This window comes from Rhinatrema bivittatum, chromosome 10 (assembly GCF_901001135.1).
Source record: "Rhinatrema bivittatum chromosome 10, aRhiBiv1.1, whole genome shotgun sequence".
NCBI classification, from domain to species: Eukaryota; Metazoa; Chordata; class Amphibia; order Gymnophiona; family Rhinatrematidae; genus Rhinatrema; species Rhinatrema bivittatum.
This window is the reverse complement of record NC_042624.1, coordinates 115,382,552-115,402,441: the sequence shown is the minus strand read 5'-3', so window position 1 is coordinate 115,402,441 and position 19,890 is coordinate 115,382,552. Positions and strand designations below refer to the sequence as shown.

The following is a 19,890-nucleotide window of genomic DNA, read 5'->3' as shown; positions in this document are numbered from 1 at the left end:
CAGCCCTGGAAGCCCCACAGTATTCTTCTACTCTGGGGGAAAATGCCATAGCTTAGTAAATGAGATCCTAAGTTCCCACCCGAGGCAATGGACGGTACAGTGATGTACCGGTGGTCACGAGCAGCATCAGCGAGATTTGAACCCTGGCTTCCCTGGTCTGCAGCCTCTTTCTGAGTGACTCGGCCGTTCGTTTTTCTCAGTGCAAGTATCTCTCAGCAGTCGTGGCCAAATCATTCCCAATTACCAGCAGAACAAAACGTTTCTACAGTGAAAAAGTAGGGTGGTTGCTATGGTAAGGCATAAACATGACGGCAGATGGGATTCAGTCTTCTTGTGCAGTCCCCTTTCCCTTGGCAGCACTATACACGTGTATCCTGAGGGAGGCACTACATCTCTACGGTGTAATGAGGCTAATAATACATCCTGCCAGTTTTCTTCCAAATGCCTTTTTATCATAAGCGGATTGCGATAAATTGCAGGAAGAACTTGCGAGACTGGAAGATTGGGCATCCAAATGGCAGATGAAATTTAATGTGGATAAGTGCAAGGTGATGCATATAGGGAAAAATAACCCTTGCTGTAGTTACACGATGTTAGGTTCCATATTAGGAGCTACCACCCAGGAAAGGGATCTAGGCGTCATAGTGGATAATACTTTAAAATCATCTGTTCAGTGTGCTGCAGCAGTTAAAAAAGCAAACAGAATGTTAGGAATTATTAGGAAGGGAATGGTGAATAAAACGGAAAATGTCATAATGCCTCTGTATCGCTCCACGGTGAGACTGCACCTTGAATACTGTGTACAATTCTGGTCGCCGTATCTCAAAAAAGATACAGTTGCGATGGAGAAGGTACAGAGAAGGGTAACCAAAATGATAAAGATGATGGAACAGTTCCCCTATGAGGAGAGGTTAAAGAGATTAGGGCTGTTCAGCTTGGAGAAGAGATGGCTGAGGTCTACAAAATCATGAAAGGACTAGAATGGGTAAATGTGAATTGGTTATTTACTCTTTCAGATAACAGAAGGACTAGGAAGCACTCCATGAACTCAGCAGGTAGCACATTTAAAACAAATCAGAGAACATTCTTTCACACTGAACGCACAATTAACTCTGGAATTCGTTGCTGGAGGATGTGGTTAGGGCAATTAGTATAGCTGGGTTTCAAAAAGGTTTGGATACGATTCTGGAGGAGAAGTCCATAAACTGCTGTTAATCAAGCTGACTTAGGGACAGCCACTGCTATTACTGGCATTAGTAGCATGGGATCTATTTAATGCTTGGGTACTTGCCAGGTGCACGTAACCTGGATTGGCCACTGTTGGAAAAAGGATGCTGAGCTTGATGGACCCTCAGTCTGACCCAGTATGGAAACTCCTTATGTTCTTAAACACCGTACAGGCCATCTAATTTGCCCACACATATCTCTCATTCAGCTTTATAGCTCCTTCCTCTCCCTCAGAAATCTTCTGTGCTTGTCCCATGCTTTTTTAAATTCTGATGCTGACCTTGTCTCTACCACCAACTCAGGGAGGCCCATGCATGCACCACCCTTTCTGTAAAAAAATATTTCCTTCACCCCCTTTCACCCCTCATCCTGTGCCCCCTCATTCCAGAGCCTCCTGTGCATTTATTATTTGGAGGTATTTAAACATCTTTATCATATCCCCCCCAATGTGTACTTGTTTAGATCTTGTAATCTGCCCCCATATACTTTATGATGAACAATGCTGACCATTGTAGTAGCTGCCCTTTGGACTTTGAAAAGGACCGGTCCCCGGAACTGTACACAGCACTAACTCAGAGCCAGTGTCACCTCCTTTTTCCTGCTAGCTAATCCTCTCGCTATGCACCCAATCATCCTTCGTGATTCTGCCGTTATCTTGCCTACCTGAGATAATACGATCACCTCCAGATTCAGCTCCTGTTGTGTGCACGAGTTCACCCCCACACCGTAACACTCCCCTTGGGTTTTGTACCCTGAATGTATAACCCTGCATTTTCTATCACTAAATCTTAGTGGACTCTAGACCATTCCTCAAGATTCACTAGATCCTTCTTCAAGTCTTCCACACCTTCCAAGAAGTCTAACCTGATTCAGGTTTTGGTAAAAAAGGCGAATTTTCCCTTTCTTGGGAGTAAACTTCCTTTCGCACTACCCTGTGTTGCCTTCCACTCAAGCAGTTTCTAACCCAGTCAGTCACTGTAGGGTCCATGCCTGGGGCACTCAGTTTGCTTATAAGTCACCTATGTGGAACCGTGCCAAAGGCTTTGCTGATATTCAAGTACATTACATCTTGCTTGCACCCTGATCTAATTCTCTGGTCACTCAGCCAAAGAATCAGACAGTTTCAGTCAAAGAAAATGATTAGATTTCCTGGCAAGACCTACCTCTGGTAATCCATTTGAATGAGCAGAAATAAAGATCAACAAATAAAAACAAAAAAACAAAAAATAGAGATAAAAAGTAATACCTTATTATTGGACTAATTTAATACAATTTTATTCTTGACTAACTTTAGGGAGCTAACATCATCTTTTGCTCGTTGTTGTTATGGGTCTGGGCGGTAGCATGGTAAGGTGAACACCACCTCCAGGAATGGCGCAAGATGGAAGGACTGAAGCAAGTGTGGGTGGTCCGGTGAGGCAGGAACAGGAACAAAAGCAGACGTGCAGGAACTCAAAGATAAGGTGAAGGCCGGGCTGAGTCTCTGGAGCGAGGAACAGGCTGGGCTGATTCTCTGGAGCGAGGAAAAGGCCGGGCTGAGTCTCTGGAGCGAGGAACAGGCCGGGCTGAGTCTCTGGAGCGAGGAACAGGCCGGGCTTTGTCTCTGGAGCAGACTAAGTTGCACAGAGGTAAGAGTGAACTTCAGGAACACGGGAACAGAGTGTGGTCAAGCGTGGAGTTAGAATACTGGAAGTGAGTGCAGGTATGGGTGTAACTAGCACACAGGAACAGAATGCAGGCAAAAGTGTGGTACAGGAGGAAGGGAACAGGGGCTAAGAAGACAGACTATGACAAACCAGGACAAGGACTACACAGAATGACCAAAGGCAGCGAGGCAAGAGAAGCCCCAAAGGGCAAGAAAGGGCTAGAAAATAGAACAAGAGGCCTGGCCCCATGGGAGAATCCTGGAAGTCTCAGGCCGGGCAAGGGGGTCAAGAAGGCCTAGGACATGAAAATCTCTCTCATGCATATTCGTTAGGGATATCCTGAAAACAAGAGTGGTTTATTTATTTATTTATTTTTGGTTTTTATATACCGGAAGTTCCTGTATACAATACATATCACTCCGGTTCACATTTAACAGAAATAACTATCACCGGGGAGGCGGTTTACATGGAACATATCGAATATAATGAACGGATAATAATCAAGGTAAAATCTATTATGAAACAGCTAAGATCAACTTAGAGAACAACTTAGAAAACAACTTGAAACATATAACTGACACAATATGAACATTACAATAATGCTGTAAGACAAGGCTGAAAGTTTGTTCTTCTTGCTTTTAGCTCTCTGGGAAAGCTTGATGAAAAAGCCAAGTCTTGAGTTTCACTTTGAAAGTAGTATGGCACGGTTCAAGGCGGAGGTCCGGTGGTAGTGAGTTCCAGAGAGACGGGCCTGCTGTGGATAGAGCACGTTTCCTCAGGGTAGATTTAGCAGATTGGGTGATCATTCTATTCTGGTATGCCCTTCTGGTTGGTTTGTTAGAAGATTGTAGTTGAAGCTGGAAAGTTAAGTTGAGGGGGGAGATGTTATGTAGTGCCTTGTGAATCATCGTGCAAGTCTTGAACTGAATCCTATATTTGATGGGAAGCCAGTGGAGATGCTGGAGGATTGGGGTGATATGGTCCCTTTTTTTGGCATTGGTAAGGATCCTTGCAGTAGCATTCAGAACCATCTGGAGTGGTTTGGTAGTGTATGCTGGAAGGCCTTGCAGGAGTGAATTACAGTAGTCTAATTTGGTAAGGATGATGGCTTGGAGTACTGTGCGGAAATCCCTGTAGAGTAGAAGGGGCTTTAGTTTCTTTAGCACATGTAATTTAAAGAAGCATTCTTTTGTAGTGTTATTTATGAATTTATTGAGGCTGAGTCTGTTGTCTAGTAGTACTCCCAGATCTCTGACTTGAGGTGCTGTGGAATATCCTGAGGTGTCTGGAGAGTTGCAGGATGTTGGCGGGGTAGAATGCTCCGGTGCTATTATGAGAATTTCCGTTTTTTTTGGTGTTTAGCACTAGATTGAGGCTGGTTAGAAGATCGTTGATGGATGATAGGCATTTTTTCCAGTAGGCCATGGTTTTTTGTATGGTCTCCGTGATAGGGATGAGAATTTGAATGTCATCCGCGTATAAGAAATGGGTGAGCTTGAGGTTAGTAAGTAGATGACAGAGTGGGAGAAGGTAAATGTTGAAGAGGGTGGGGGAGAGTGATGATCCTTGTGGTACCCCCATCTTGACTTGGATGGGGTGAGATTCCTTGTTGTTTATCTTAACTTTGTATGTTCTGTTCTCTAGGAAGGACTTAAACCAGTTGAGAGCTGCTCCAGTGATGCCGATGTCTGTTAGTCGTTGTAGTAGGCTAGGGTGGTTCACGGTGTCGAATGCTGAGGAAAGATCCAGCAGCGCGAGGAGACAAGGATGGCCTTTTTCGAGATTGAAGATAATGGTGTCCGTTAGTGTGGCTAATAAGGATTCGGTGCTCTTTTTCTTTCGGAATCCATATTCCGAAAGAATGGTTTGTGGCACTCAAGGACCAGAACTGCCTACCCCTGCTCTAGAGGCAGCTTCAGTGGGTGGCCCTTGCCTGGAAGTAGGGGCTAGAGCAATAGTAGGGCTGGCATTTGTGTTTGGATTTTTTTTTAGGAGGACCTCTCTCGTAGGCTTGGTCCAGAGTGAGGCCTACCCCCTCAATAAGTATGTTCTGTGTACTCCATGGCTACCCCTCTATTGACAGTGAGAGACTTTATTTACTACTTTTGAGAACTGTTTCTTTCTCCAGAGTGCAACCTGGCTTTTTGGAGATGGACTTTGCCCTTATCCAGATGCCAGGACACGGCCAGTTACCTTCTAAGTCAGAGAAGGGCTGCGGTGCCAGTAGCACCACCAGAACAGGTTTTTAAGGACAGCTTTTTGCAGTACTGTATTTTGTTATTCTCTTTTGTTGAGAGGAGGTAATTTTTTCACCACTCCTTTCATTTAAAGCAATCAGAAGGCCCTCCTACGGGATCTTCATCCCTGGAACGCACACAGGGCTGTTTCAACCTCACAGCAAAGGGTCTCCCCAGAGTCTGGAGCACTGAACCACCCAGGAATCTGAGTCGGAGAGAAAAGGACACTCGTCTGTAAGGTTCTTTATTTCACATGGACACTGATTACCTTTGAAGAACTCAGTAAACTTTTTTTTATTGGAACACCCAGACCTGGGTCCTGTTTCATCTGTCCCAGCCAAGCACTATCGCATCACCATTTCGGTCAACAAGCTACAGACTGACTGACTAAGGAAAACACTGGTTCTCCCCCGACTCCCACCCCACGGAAAGGACTCACCGCCGGGGTCGCCAGCAGGAGGGAACAGTTGGCAAAGGAAGAGAGCCCCAATTTATAAATTCTTTGTGTGTGTCGGGAAGGAAAAAAGCTCCTTCCAAGAAAAGGATTACATACAAAAGTTTTATATATTTATACATTTGAATATAATTCCAAGAATAACCTTGTTGAGCAAAGGGATAAAAATATAAAATGAAAAGTGATATATATATATAAATATATATACACACACACACACGAAATAAACTTTGCAAACATTAACATTAAAAAAAAACCAAGAACAAAAGCACATCACACAAAAGTTAATCATTTAAGAAGGCAAAGAATTAAAAAACCAAGCTTCAACCAAAATGCCCCCAGCAAGGAAAAAAAAAACCCTCAGGAAATGAGCTCTAGCTAACACGTCACCTAATTCTGTATAAGGAGGGACAATAAATTAACCCAACGACACCGAGGTTCCTCCAAATGCAGTCACTGGAGAGGGTTCAAGACCCAGCTTATCACTAAGGAAAAAGGTTAATCGAGCAGAATGAAAAAAAAAATACATATTTCACATTATGATGCTTAAGAACAGGCTTGCACCGAAATGTAAGAAAAGAACACAGCCTCAATATGTAACACACTAGGACGCAAAAGCAATCATTTCTTCCGTTTCTTTTGGGTGGCTCTCTCAGCATCTGGAAACACTCTCCCCAATTAATGCTCCCCTGAAGAATCCAGTCAATATCTGGCTCCAGTACAGCGTTCACAATTAAAGGCGCTAGGATGGCTTGAATTCCTCCTGAACTTTCCAAGAAAGCTGTCAGATGTAAAGTGCCTCGTGAAATTTGGGATGTTTCAAGCTTGACTCCAGCTCCGCACTCTTTCATGGGTGGAGACGGATAGAGAGTCCCGACAACTGGAGGTGTAATCTTTAAAAATTTCCAACAGATACCTTTTAAATGGCTCAACAGCCAAACTGTATCAGATTTAGGGAAATTAAATAAGTGTAAGTTCTTAGGTTTACATATTTTCCACGACTTTTCAGTGTTATAAGACAAACAATATCCTTGCCCAAAAAAAAAATCCACTCATCCTGCTGAATTGTTTTCCTCTTTAGCTTCTATGGTGTCCAGTCTCTTATAGGCAGAAACCTTAGACGTTAGAGATAGTAGCTGACTTGACAACGGAATATATTGTCTAGTGAGGTACATGGCCAACCCCTCAATAGGAACCTGTACAGTTTTTAAGGTACATATGTTTGGTTCCACTAAATAAAACATCACCCTGCCTTCTGATTCCAGCTGGGTCCAAATCCATTTGCCTACATCATCAACCTCACCAAGGAAGGAAGAAGGCAGGCTCCCACAGCCTGCCAGAGCTACCACCACTCCAGCGTGATCTGCCTCCAGGCCCGCTGAGAAGCTGACACCATCCCTGTGACGGGTGGCCCAATGCGCCCCCAGCTGGATCCGCCGGCATCCTACTGTCCTCCTGGCTAAAAGGAGACATCCATGGCCAGGAAGATCTGTGGGCTTTCCTGAACTCCCACGCCAAGCCAAGGCCCTGCACTGGAGGCCTGAAGCATTGTTGATCCCCAGCACCCAAACTGCTCTATAAAACTAGAAGCTGGAATTGACCCCAAGGTCAGCAGGAAAGAGCAGGGTCTTCCTCTGCCTCTTCACCATTAAGCAAGTAAAAGGATTATTATATCCAATAATAAGTGGTAGCAATACCATCTACAATACTGCGTTATGTGGCAGGGCAACAGATAAGAACTAGTTGAGTCTCTGTCTGCCCAGTTTTACTGCTCTACCTTAGCTGTCATTCAGATATGCTCGATTACTTATGCTCTCTTTATGTTGGTCATCGCCTTTTCTTGCCCTTACTACAACCCACTGTATCTCCCAGCTCTCTGTTGTACAAGCTCGATTGCCTGCAGGAGATTAGCTCCTTTTTTCATTTTTGTCCTAGACTAGGAACTGGAGCCAAGCCAGCCCATAATAGGAAATTTGCCACACCACCTGATTATATCTCAGAGGGGCCGATGCAATCAAGTCCGCCCAGCCTAGCGTACATTGACGTGCATTTTGGTCGTGCTAGCCTAGCACCCGATGCAATAAGGGGTTTAGTGTGCCCAAAACGCTTGCCCAAATGACTGCATAGCCAATAGCGCTCATCACATGTAAATTTCATGAAGATGAGGCTATTAGCTAATACCAGTGATGCAGTAAATTGCCAGGCGCCCAATGCCCACGTTTTCACCCAGCAAATTTAACTCCAGCCCTGGAGCTAGTGTTAAGTCATTCTGCGAGTCAAGGGCTCATGAGAAATGCAAAACTACTGTTCTGTGTGGCTCCTCCTAAGTATTGATGCGATACTTAGATCTACTGCGTGCAGTGTTTAAGATTAACGTAACGACCTGTTCTAAAAAAAAGAGAAAACTTCTGGACGTACAATATACATGCACAATATCCACGTTCCAGGTATTTATATTGGGCAAAATCAACTGAGGCGGGATAAAACGGATGCTCGTATTGAGCACCTGCTGCAATTGTGGGCGTACAGCCACGTCTCTTGGGCACCCGATACATTTGAGTGCTAGGGATGCAAATTCTTCCCTAGCGCATCCTTTTTAATCCAGCAGTTCATTTACATAATGCATCGGTTACCCAGAAGACATGGCTGTGCCTGTGTTAGGAAAACGGACGTTCAATACACGTGCCTGTTTTACCACGCTGGTTACTGCAGCCGCCTGAGAATGTGCCAAATCCCCATCACTACTGCTTGTTGGTTAATTTGCTCTCATCTTCTAGTCAGTACGATATAGCTGTACCAGCCCTGTGCCTAGGCCTGCAAAAATCCGGGCGCATCAAAGCTTCTACTGGGCCAACCTAGTGATTGTCAATCCTGCCCAAATCTCCAATCTACTTTGTATATGTGCCTCGATGGGCATCTGATGCCGTCCTCACCACCTCTATTCCCCACCTCTTCTTCCTGGCACATCAGGGCTCCAGTGGCAATGGTATCAGTAGAAGGCTGTGAGCACAGGGACCCAGTCATTTCAAGCTTACAGGCACCATGATAGCCCATCCCGCACGGGCTTCCTTGTGGGAGGTAGGGTCCAAGAACATTGAGGATTAGACAGTTCACAAGTATTTTTAAAAAACTCTGGATAATGATAGGTTCATTGTAGAGTTGAATTAAAAGTATTTTTTCTCCCTTCAAGTCAAGCATTTATTCTTTCTAACGAGATCAAGAACAGACTAAGTCAACCCCATACTCTCATTAACAGACACTTTTGATGTTTATACTACGAATTTGGTGGGTTTTGCTTTCACACAAAAGATTTTTAGACTGTAAATATGAGGAGACAGGCCTAAATGGAGCTTGGGAGAAAGATGCGGGACAATGCTATCCCATAAGATCAAGGAGAGGATATTTGATTTTAAGTATCTGAAAGCTCAAGCTATGCAAAATTCAATGAAAAAGAGTGCAAACTCCTGCGCACAATAAACTGAACTATATATCCTGGAGAACAACTGGAATGGGGTCTATCCTTCCACAGCTGGTGGTCCTGCAGGGCAAAGTAATCCCGCTCTACCGAAAGAACTGCAGGAAACCATTTCCTTCAGACGCACCCGTCTTCCTATTAGGCTTGTTTGCAGATAACTTGTACATACTGAATGAATGAGAAACAGTCGTCATAATTAAACAGACCCTCAATACCTTGGTCAAGTTTGCAAAAAAAAAAAAAAAAAAAAAGTTTGCTTTGGCTCAATAAAATTTAAGTTAAATATTTAAAAATAAAACAAAAAAGGCAACAGCCTAATACCTTATGAGTCTCAGTTTGTATTTCCATTCTATTATTCTCCTTAGGTGAATATCAAATTCCTCATTCCAAAGGGTATCGGGACCAAACTTTTCCCTTAATTGTCCATGGCACAGACTTAAAATTTGTTTTCACAGTAGAAATCCGCAAGAATTCTTGAGCTAAAGTAACTCTTTTTTACAGTATACAATGGGATAATTCTATACTGCAGGCAGGAATCTTATTTCCCTGAAAAGGAGAAAAAGACCCAGGGATGCACTGGCTTTGCTTTCCAGATGTAAGCATTAACTCTTTCCAGGAGAAAACAGAACTCTTGTCACAGACGATTTTCCCAGGGTAAGGATCAGAAGAGAAAGCAGGTCCAAGGGGCTCATTAGCACAAATGCAAATTGGCAGCAGGATCAGTTTCAGCCCTTGGGTGCAGAGAGTCGTTCACGCCCCGCAGGCAGCACGGAATTTCCTGTCAACTGTCAGAAGCGAGTAGGTGGAGGATGTTCCTTAACAAGTGCATGGCAATCAGTCTTCCAAGGAAGACGTTAATAGGTTTGATGCAGAAACTGGGTAAAAACTAAGTTTAGAGCCCTGAATGGAAAGCGTGCTGTAGTCTAGAGATGACCTTTGGCTTGATAACCAGTTGATATTACCCCTTTTTCATAAGGCATCACTTCCTTCTCTGCTCATACCTGTGTGTCATATATAACACACATGACCTTGTTAAATAAATAGTGCCCTTCCTAGCCCATTCTTATAGTAAACTTCTTTTTTCATGAGAAACTTTATCACTGTAGCTGACAGGGATATGTTCTTTTATGTTGGTTTTCATTTCATTCTGTTTTTCATTTTCGAGGTTTTGTCATTTTTCAATTTGTTTCTGGTTTATTTTGTTTATTTTTATTTGAAACAAAATAAATAAAACAAATGTAAAAAAAAAAAAAGAAAACATCCAAAAAAAATAAAATAAAATAAAACAGGGGTCACTGACCCTCTGTTCTCCACCCCACAAAAAAAAAAAAAAGACCAATGTCAGCTCCCCACCCAAATTCAATAAACTGAAACCCCCGAGATTTCTCCACTACCCTTTTTACCCATCTACAGGATCCATAAGTCAGGAGCGATCCGCAGGCACTACCGCCCTAACGGGTCGGTACTTAAAACCAGCTTCGACCAAATGATGCCGACCTAGAGGTCAGCCAGCGCCATTTTTAAATTCTTTCCAGGGGTGCCCAGGGATCACTCCTGCCCATTTGGACACCCTGTAGATGGGGTAAGATGGCTTAGGGGTAAGGGAGGACTTTAAGGTTTACATTTCAGGGTACTAGTACTGGACATTTTTGGTGGAGCCAGGGTGAGGGCTGGTGGCAACGTGTTTGAAGATAAAACTAAAAAGGAAATTAATGAAACAGATATCGGGGCCATCTCAGGCGATGTTTTGCACCTTCCCTCGGAAGCGTGATTTCTTTAGGTAGGGACCTGCATCCATTCTGTTTGCTATTGCTGGTCTGGGCACGTAAATCTTTTACGAGCATAAAATTAAATTGCTCAAGGTGAATTGTAAAAGCCCGACGCACATTAATTAGGGGGAAACACGAATGCCTCGTGCTTGCGCGCGCAGAGCGGATTTTAAGCGCCACCAGGCAACGCGCGTAAATGCCGCAGCATTCACGTCTCGGAAGGTTTAAGAAAGGGGGTGGGACATGAAGACGAGATGCGCAATTCAGCGCGAGCCCAGTCCCCCCTTGCTGCGTAACTTTACTTCCGCTATGGATGCCACGCAAGTTATAAAATAAAGGTAAATAGGCAGACCTGCGGCGTTTTAAGCATCGGTGCTACCTGGGGGAGAGAAGGTTATTAAACTGGGTGGGGGGGGGGCTTGAAAGACCTCTCTCTTAACTGGGCAAACTGGGGACGAATTGGTAAAACTGGAAATGGCGTCTCCGCGCACCCTTTTTATTTATTTTATTTATTTATTTTATTTATTTAAGTTTTTTTATATACCAACATTCAGGACGATAGTCCCATCATGCTGGTTCACATGAAACAGGGGTGCAATAATAATAAAACTTTACAATTTGAACAATAGTGCAGAAAAAGCAGTTACATATAACAAGGAAATCAATAACTTGGAGTGAGAAGGAAAATGAAGATCAGATAGTTATATATAAGTATAGATAGCATTGAATAAAAATCCTCCCTATTTACGTGGTGGAAACGGCATTTGTGTGTGCACTTGGCACGTGCCCACTTAAAATCCGGCACGCGTGCAAGCGGCCAGGCTATTTTATAACTTGCAAGCAAGGAACCAAGCAAAAAAATGCTTTGCCTGTGTGCATCCCTGTTCCTTTGCAGCCATCTGTTAAGAAGTTTACTGTCAATACTATGAGAGGGTACATTTTCAAACAGCTTTCATGAGAAAGATGGCAAAAACGTACACAAGTTACACCGATACTCACAACGGACTTAAGATCGAAGGCCCACGTTGAAAATTATTCCACCCTGCACAAGTTTCCCCAGAAAATTTAGGCCCACACATTTTAAAAATCAAGAAGCATGCATGCGAGTCCAAACTCCAGCAGAACTGCATCGCAGGAACACTTCCAGTCAACCCCTGGACAACTTACCAGGAATATGAGGTGCCCGCACAAGCTGACTCGTATATCAGGTGGGCCGAATCATAAATGGTCGCGTCTACACGTCAAACAGTGTTTTACCTCTAGAAGTACATCTGAAAATCCCCCCCCCCCTAAGAGGGAGTCACCGCCCCGCACATGCATTCCCTTACAGACAGATTTACTGAGCTTTTTCTGGACAGAGAACGGGGGGGGGGGGTGAAAGTAAATCTGGTCCCACCTCCCTATCCTGCCCCTACCCAAAGCCGCCTGCTGTCACCCATTCATCACATCATTTAAAGACTCTTCAAGTAGGACTAATCACTTCGGCTGTCACTTATCAGCGCAGCTGATCAAAACGCTGCACTCAGAAAACGCAGACAGCCTGGCCTAGGGAGACCACGTAGGTCAATTTAATGCGAGTGGCCAGCAGCAGTCAGAGCTCCGGGCAGTGACAGGGTTACAAAAACGTGCACTTCCACTTTCTTTGCCTGGTGCCAGGACGTTTTCAGCACAGAAAATTAAACACTGCGGAGCAACGCTTTGAAACTGTTTCTTCCCTACCGGCAAGGAACCACCGTTAGGTTTCTACAGCGTTCAGGACATTCTCTGCACATGCTTCTTAATGTCAGCAGCTCAGATTGTATTCTTACTATACAGGGAAAGCAGAGACGAGATGAATCAGACAGGGAAGGCGCCCCGGCAGCCCCAAAATTCAGGGATTCCTCCTGGTCCGAGGGTTAAAAAAAAAAAAGCACAGAGTGGAATCAGCCAAGAAGAGCAACAGAAAACAGCTGGAGTGAGAAGATGCTTGTAACAGCAGCATCAAAATATTGAACTCGCGTTTCTTTTCTCTTGCCTCTAACAGTGCTTTGCAAAGATATTTATTTTATTTTATTTGCAATAACTGCTATGGGTACTATTTTCAAAAAAGTCTCTTGTCAGTGACAGCAAATGACAAAATCCTTTTTTAAAAATTACAGTTCAGTACAATTTACATTATTCATATAGGGGTAGATTTTTTAAAAAAGCGCGTTCGCGTACTTTTGTTTGCGCAGCAGGCGCAAACAAAAGTACGCTGGATTTTATAAGATACGCGCGTAGCCGCGCATCTTATAAAATCCGGATTAAGAATTAAAATTCTTAATCCGGGCGGATTTATGCGAGCAGGGCTTTTAAAATCCACCCCACAGCTTCATAATATTAAGGAACTGTATGACTATTGGAAGAGTGGTAGAATTACATTTTGATCGTTATCTTGTTCTTTTCTTTGGGTTTTGATTGGATAGAAGTTACATTCATACGAGACATAATCAGTCCAGCTGAGGACTCTTATCTAGGGATAACGAATATGCTCCAATAGTTCAGCACGTCCACACCATACAGTAGGAATGTGCATTTGTTTAAAACGAATGGCACACTCAATACGAAGAGGCCATTTTCCAAATGTTCTGAATGGAACGAACCAAAAAATATCCTTTCCAAAAAATACCACAGAATTTTGAGGCATTTTTAGTTTGTTTAAAAAATAGAGCGAGACCTCCTAGGACACGTAACCAGGCCCCTTCATCTCTCCCCCCTTCTCAGCCTCCTAAAAATCAGCCAGGACTGGGAACCTCCGAGTTTCCCACTTACCTCTTCCATGGGGGTATCGTCGAGAATAGGTCAGGAGCGAGCGATCCCCCACTCGCTCCTGCCCCATCTGTGACTATTTAAAAATAACACCGGCCGGCCCTGAAACCGGTACCCAAAGAGATGACAAAACGACATCGGTTGCAGCGAGGCTGGCAGGCATCATTTTCTCGTAGGGCTCTACAATCAGAGACTTTTCTAGTTTGCCTTTTTAGGTTATTTATATTGTTGGCTTTGGCTTCTTTAATTGTACACCACTATGGGTAACGTAGTTTGGTCAGTGAGGTGGTCATAAAGTTTCTTTAAATAAGAAAACATACAGTAAAACCTAAACCCCATTCTATTGCGTATATAATGATCGCAAAAGCACCAGAGATCCCTAAAAAAAAAAAATTAAAAATAAATTAAAAATCATTTTCCTTCCTAGCACATCCGTTTCTTTAGAAAGTGGCTGCAGTAACTGCATGCGAAGCCTCCCTTTTTGTGCAGATTTCTGATGTAAAAGTTCTTCCAGGCGACACAGAAGTCTCCAGTGAAACCACCCCCCCCCCCCCCCCCGTCCCCGTCCCCTACAGAGTCCCATCAGGATCAGGACAGTCTCGGTCCTCGTCCACATTTAGTGCATCTGCTGTTACGTCTTATGATCCAATAACTTGGAGAGAAGGGGTAAGCGCTGTGCACCCCCCCCCCCCCCCCGAAAAAGCGTGGAGGTGTAGAAAAGGAGCAAAGCGTCTGCAAACACGGCTATGAAAAGGGCCTCGATTCTGCAGTGCTCCCGGGCCAGCCGAAGGAGACGAAACACCCCTCCCCCCCCCACGCGGTTACGCTTTCTGGCGTTCGTTCGTCTGTCGTGCACCCAGAGCTCCGTCCATCGTCGTTTTCAGCTGCCTCCACCGTCTCAGAACAGAGGCTGCGGCTGCACTGTCAGCATGCAACGTGCCCTGTGGATACCAAAATAAGGATAATCCCCCACCAGGGGGATTGGGGCAGAGGGAAAGTAAGCATTCAAACCAGAAATAGAAGAAGAGGAGAAGGAGAAGGCTGGTGGCGAACAGGCACTAATCCTCCGGGGGAAAAAAAAACAACCCACTGCAGTCAAAATTACAAGAGGATGGACCCGTATCCCCAGACTCTCTCTAACACAGGAGGGGTGCTCGGGTCTCGGGGGAAAGACCCGTATACCCAGACTTTCACTAATATACAAGGGGCGCTCGGGTCTCGGGGGGAAAGACCCGTATCCCCAGACTTTCACTAACACAGGAGGGGCACTCGGGGAAAGACCCGTATCCCCAGACTTTCACTAACAGAGGAGGGGCACTCGGGTCTCAGGGGGAAAGACCCGTATCCCCAGACTTTCACTAACAGAGGAGGGGCGCTCGGGGAAAGAACCGTATCCCCAGACTTTCACTAACACAGGAGGGGCGCTCGGGTCTCGGGGAAAGACCCGTATCCCCAGACTTTCACTAACACAGGAGGGGCGCTCGTGTCTCGGGGGAAAGTCCCGTATCCCCAGACTTTCACTAACAGAGGAGGGGCGCTCGTGTCTCGGGGGAAAGTCCCGTATCCCCAGACTTTCGCTTCATGACTAAAAGTTACTTCTCCCATTGCCCCAGCCCAGCCCCGCTGGGCTCCGCATTCTGCACAAACTGTGGCTTTCCTTCCCTGCAACAGAGCAGGTTTAGGACCCTCCTAAGCTGCAGCATTTGCAGTGGCTACAACGTACTGATTTTACCTGAAGCCAGGGAGTAAGCTCCGTTCAAAGAAAATACATTCTCATCAGCCAATGGAAAACTGCATACGAATTTACAAAAAATAAAAAAATCCGTCCCCTTCGTCTTAACTTCACGTTCCCTTTTTTCCTCCGTTTCTCCCTCACAACCGAGCACTAGCATACATCTTGCCAAACCTGTGCTGCTGACCCCACGGCCAGCGAGATTTTCAGGATATCTACCGGGAATATGCATGAGATAGGTTTACATATGTTGGAAACCCAGCACATGCAAATTCACTGTGGCTATCCTGACTGGCTGGAGGGGGTCATCAGGACAAATCTGGGAAACCCTGAGCTACACTACTACTATTACTTACATATAAAGCACTACTAGACGTACACAGCGCTGTACGGACACACATAACAGACAGTCAAGACAAACACACATGACACATAAGACTCTACAGGACTTGTATTTATAGAGAGAAATGATTAAGATTTAAAAAGTAGCCTCAAAAAAAAGGTGAATTTGGCCAGAGCATGCCTCATGGACTCAGGAAGTTTATTCCGAGCATACGCTGCAGGAAGATGGGAAACGTTGACCCGCGAGTTGGAATAGAGGAGCAGGGGCACAGATAAGAATGACCCGACGATGAACAGAATTTGCGAGGAAGGGTGCAGAAGAGAAGATAGGCAATGAGGAGCTGCAGGCTGAACGCACTTGCAGGTGAACAAGACCGGCTTGAACTGCAGGCAGAAGCAGACGGGGAGCCAGTGTAGCCACCTGAGGTTACACGGTCATCGCGGTGTTGAAGGAAAGCTGAGACGTGCACTTTAAACAATATCTAAGTACAATTAGAAGGAATATATATGAGAAAGCAGACGTGCATGGTTATATTTTCCAGTCTTTAAAAAGAAAAAGGCTTGCAACATATTAGGAAAATATGGAGCAGATTTTATAGCAGATAATTTCAGGTTAATCGTCATTCCATTCAGGTGTTTTCATTTACAATTGCAAAGCACTAGTAATGTCAAACAATCAAGGTTAAGAAGGGGTATATAGGTGACCGTCAAGAGTGTGGCACAGTTCCCTAATGTGCAATGAGAAACACTTTTCAGGCACACAAAAATAGTGACAGCAAAATTACACAGTATTCCAGTTATCTTAAGTGCCGCCTCCTCTTCCTCATCCAATCTATTCAGTTAGCAAAACTACTCCTGGGGAAGGAGCAAGCAAACAGCACCAAAACAGTAGAAGGCCATGGCATCCACTTTTATAAAATGGAAGGGAGAGACCCCCACAGATACTTTTCAACCCCACCCCCCCCAAAAAAAAAAAAATGCACTGGCAGGTTTTGGATCCCACTTGGACTGCCTTCCCTCATTATGAATCTCCCATCCTTCAACCTCCGCCATGGTCTGCCATTCCCCTTACTGCCGGCCCACTCCGCTGACCTCACGGGTCCTGAAGTGCTATGACAGTGCACTCCGGGTGGTAGCAGCAGGCAGTGAGTGCAAGGCTCCTGCTCACAGGCCCCGCCCACTCTGGACTTCCATGTAAAAGAGGCGGAGCCTCTGAGTACATCACCACAGGCCCAGTGCTCACTGCCCGCTGCTGATGTCAGGGGTCCAGTACCGCCCTTCATGACATAATTCTGGGAAGGGGAGAGCAGCGGTTATAAGGGTCTTAGGTTGGGGGAAATGGTCTGGGTGGGGAAGAAAATTGGGAGCTACGGGATTGGGGAGAGAAGCCATGAGGTTGGTGTGGGGAGTCTCGAGCTATAGGGGGGGGTGGACAGCAGGAGCCTTGATGTCAGAGGCAAAGGCTGGGCCGACGTGGGAGCCATGCGGTCGCAGGGGAGGGACATCAGGAGCCACGACTATGGAAACGGGAAAAGTGGGAGCCGATGAGCTCCAAACGAGGACAGCGGGAGCCAGGCGGTCAGAAGGAGAGGGAGGAGGGGAGCAGGAAGCATGGGCTCAGGTGGAGGGGAGAATTAGGGGAGGGGGCAGGATCCATGCAGCCCGAGGGGAATCAGAGGGAGGAGGGAGCCCTGAGGTCAGAAGGAAGAATGGGGAGGTTGGGGAGGGGGGCATGAGGGACCGTGGAGTCATCACACCCAGAGGGGAGGAGGGAGGATGAAGCACGATAGTCAAGAGGCTGAAGGGGGCACGACCCTTGGCACCTTCACTGGCGCTCACTGCCTTCAGCGATTAAATAGTTAATTACACAAAAGACTCTAAAGCCTGCATCTGCTTGATCTGCCCAGGAGCCCGCGAGCCCCCTTACCTGGGAAAAGTTGAGCCCATTGAGAGGGTGGCACTGCTCTTCCACCTTCTCCACCGCCCCGGTCCTCTTCCGCATCCTCTCCGCCTCCCGAGCCAGGTAGAGGTCCAGCACCGGCACCCCCCTGGACCTGACGTCCATCTCCGTCAGGGAGTTCACCATCAGCATCACCCACACGGGCCTCTTCCTCTCCCAGTTGCCGGCGATGGCGTTGAAGAGGTAGTCGGCGTACAGCCCCTTGCCCCTCTGGTCCGGCGTCATCCAGTGGGGCAGCATGACCCTCACGTAGTCCAGGTGCCTCTTCAGCCGGCGGTACAGCTCGCCGGGCAGCACGTCCTGCAGGTTCCTGCCCTGGGGCAGCATCTGGCAGCTGGCCAGGGCGGAGATGGTGTAAGGGTCCGTCAGGTCCAGCTCGAAGTAGACGCTGGCGCTGTCCTGGAAGGCCCTCTTGGAGTTCTCTGGGATGAAGTCCCAGACTCTGGTGTAGGGGACGTGGATGGTCCCGAACAGGTAGGCAGGGGGGGTCCCGCTTGATAGTCCACAGAAAGGAGTTCATGTCCGCCTGCTGCACAGACAGAAAGAGCTTTAGTTAAAAGTCTCTGCGGTTCTCAACTCTTTTACAGCATGTTACAAATAAAAAAGCCCAAAAAAAACCCCAGCCCACATGTGCAATATGGAAAGAGGGACATCTATTCTATACATTGATCCATAGCTCCATCAAGCAATGACGGAGCAGAGAAAAGCAGTGCTGTAGTCTGAATATTTGGGGCTGATGAGCAAATCTGCCCTAATATTCTGCAACCGCTTTTCTTTTCTTTTTTTTTTTCCCGTACTTCTGGCAGGCAGAGAGAAGAAGGAACAGCACTTTTCTTAACTTTGTGCTCTCCTCCTCCTCCTCTGAAACTTTTTCTCCGGATAACGCACGCCTGGAAGGGGGGGAGGCAGAGCGGCGGCTCCCGAAACTTCAGAGAGCTCGCGCTTGCGGGGGGAGGGGGAGATGCAGAGGAAGGGGTGGTGGGGGGGGGGGAAGCGCCTCTCACCGATCGCGGGGAGCCACACTGGCCCGTGTCCGTCGCCCTGGGCACCAAGACGTGGACCAGAAAGCAGAGCAGCCCGGCGCCCGATCGCATGGTCCCTCCCCGCAGCGAGCTGTGCGCGGCTCCGGAGCCTCTCCCAGGCATTTAGCAAGTGCAGGGGAGGGGAGGGGGCAGGGAGCCCAGCCCGCAGTAGGAGTTGTCAAAGGCAGGCATGAGAGAGAGAGAGGGGGAGAGAGAGAGGGGGTGTGGGACGCAGCCGCTGCTCCTGCCCTCCCTCCCCCGACCCACCGGCGGCTCTTCCTGGGACAAGACTTCCACGCCGCCCCCTTTCCCATCCCCTCGGCATCGTGCCGGGCCTTAAAGGCACATTTCAGCCTGGCGAGCGGACCTGAACCGAGGGGGCCCGGAATCTTTACACACGCACATGGGGGTCTGGCTGGAGGGTGTCACTATGTCCTTCCCCCCTCCTCTCCTGCTCCCACTGTCCATGCCCTCATGGCTCCTGCTTTCTCTCCCTCTGCCCGTCCCTAGTAGCGCCACAGGCCTTGCCTCCCACAAAAAAAAAAAAAAAAACCCAACCCAAACCCAGTCAGGATCTGCAGGGTCAGAGGTGCTGTCAGGCTGCCACTAAGCGCCAGTCCAGCCCAGTCCTGCTTGTTACCCTGTGGCGCGCATACAATTGTAGTCCTGAGTCCATGCATGCCACAGGGTAAAGCCAGGACTGGACAAGCCTGTGGCTAATGATAAGGCATATTTCAATGAATCAGACAGCAAAACCGCAAAAAAGAAACAAAAAAAAAAACAACCAACGATTACAGGCAACACAAACACATTCTACAACAATATTCATTTAATAGCGCCAATCCAAAAAAATGATGAGCTGACACAAAGCCAGGCGGCAACCCTAGCCTGCGGCACTCCTGTGCACCCCAGCTTCACCTATTTCCAGCGGATTTGCATTTCTTCTTCTTTTTTTTTTTTTTAAGTTGTGCCTTTTCTTGGCTGCAAGTTGCATTTTCTTGGACTTTTCAGCCGCACAGCAGCAGCCGCCACTGACACAGGAAGAGCAGGTCAGGTCCTGGCAGCAGTACAAACGCAATACAAATAAACAGCGGCCCCAAGGCCCGGGCTCATTTGCCTTTTGTGTTTTCAGCTTCTTTTTTTGGGGGGGGGGGTGGGGGTTAGTGACATGTGACTAGTTTTGTGTCTGCACCGCTGACGGGACCCTGGGCTGGTAACTTTGACCTCTGCGAGGTTCCC

The 19,890-nt window shown here is 46.7% G+C and overlaps 1 protein-coding gene across 1 annotated transcript in view; it reads right to left on the bottom strand.

Moving 5' to 3' along the window:
- Positions 1-18,884, bottom strand: part of TRABD2B (TraB domain containing 2B) — a 384,859-nt gene extending 365,975 nt beyond the window's left edge. Inside the window, 3 exon segments of the mRNA XM_029618552.1 lie at positions 17,597-18,115; positions 18,117-18,158; positions 18,634-18,884. Coding sequence (XP_029474412.1) covers positions 17,597-18,115; positions 18,117-18,158; positions 18,634-18,774 — 702 coding nt within the window. The 5' untranslated portion in view covers positions 18,775-18,884.
- Positions 18,885-19,890: the final 1,006 nt, after the last annotated feature.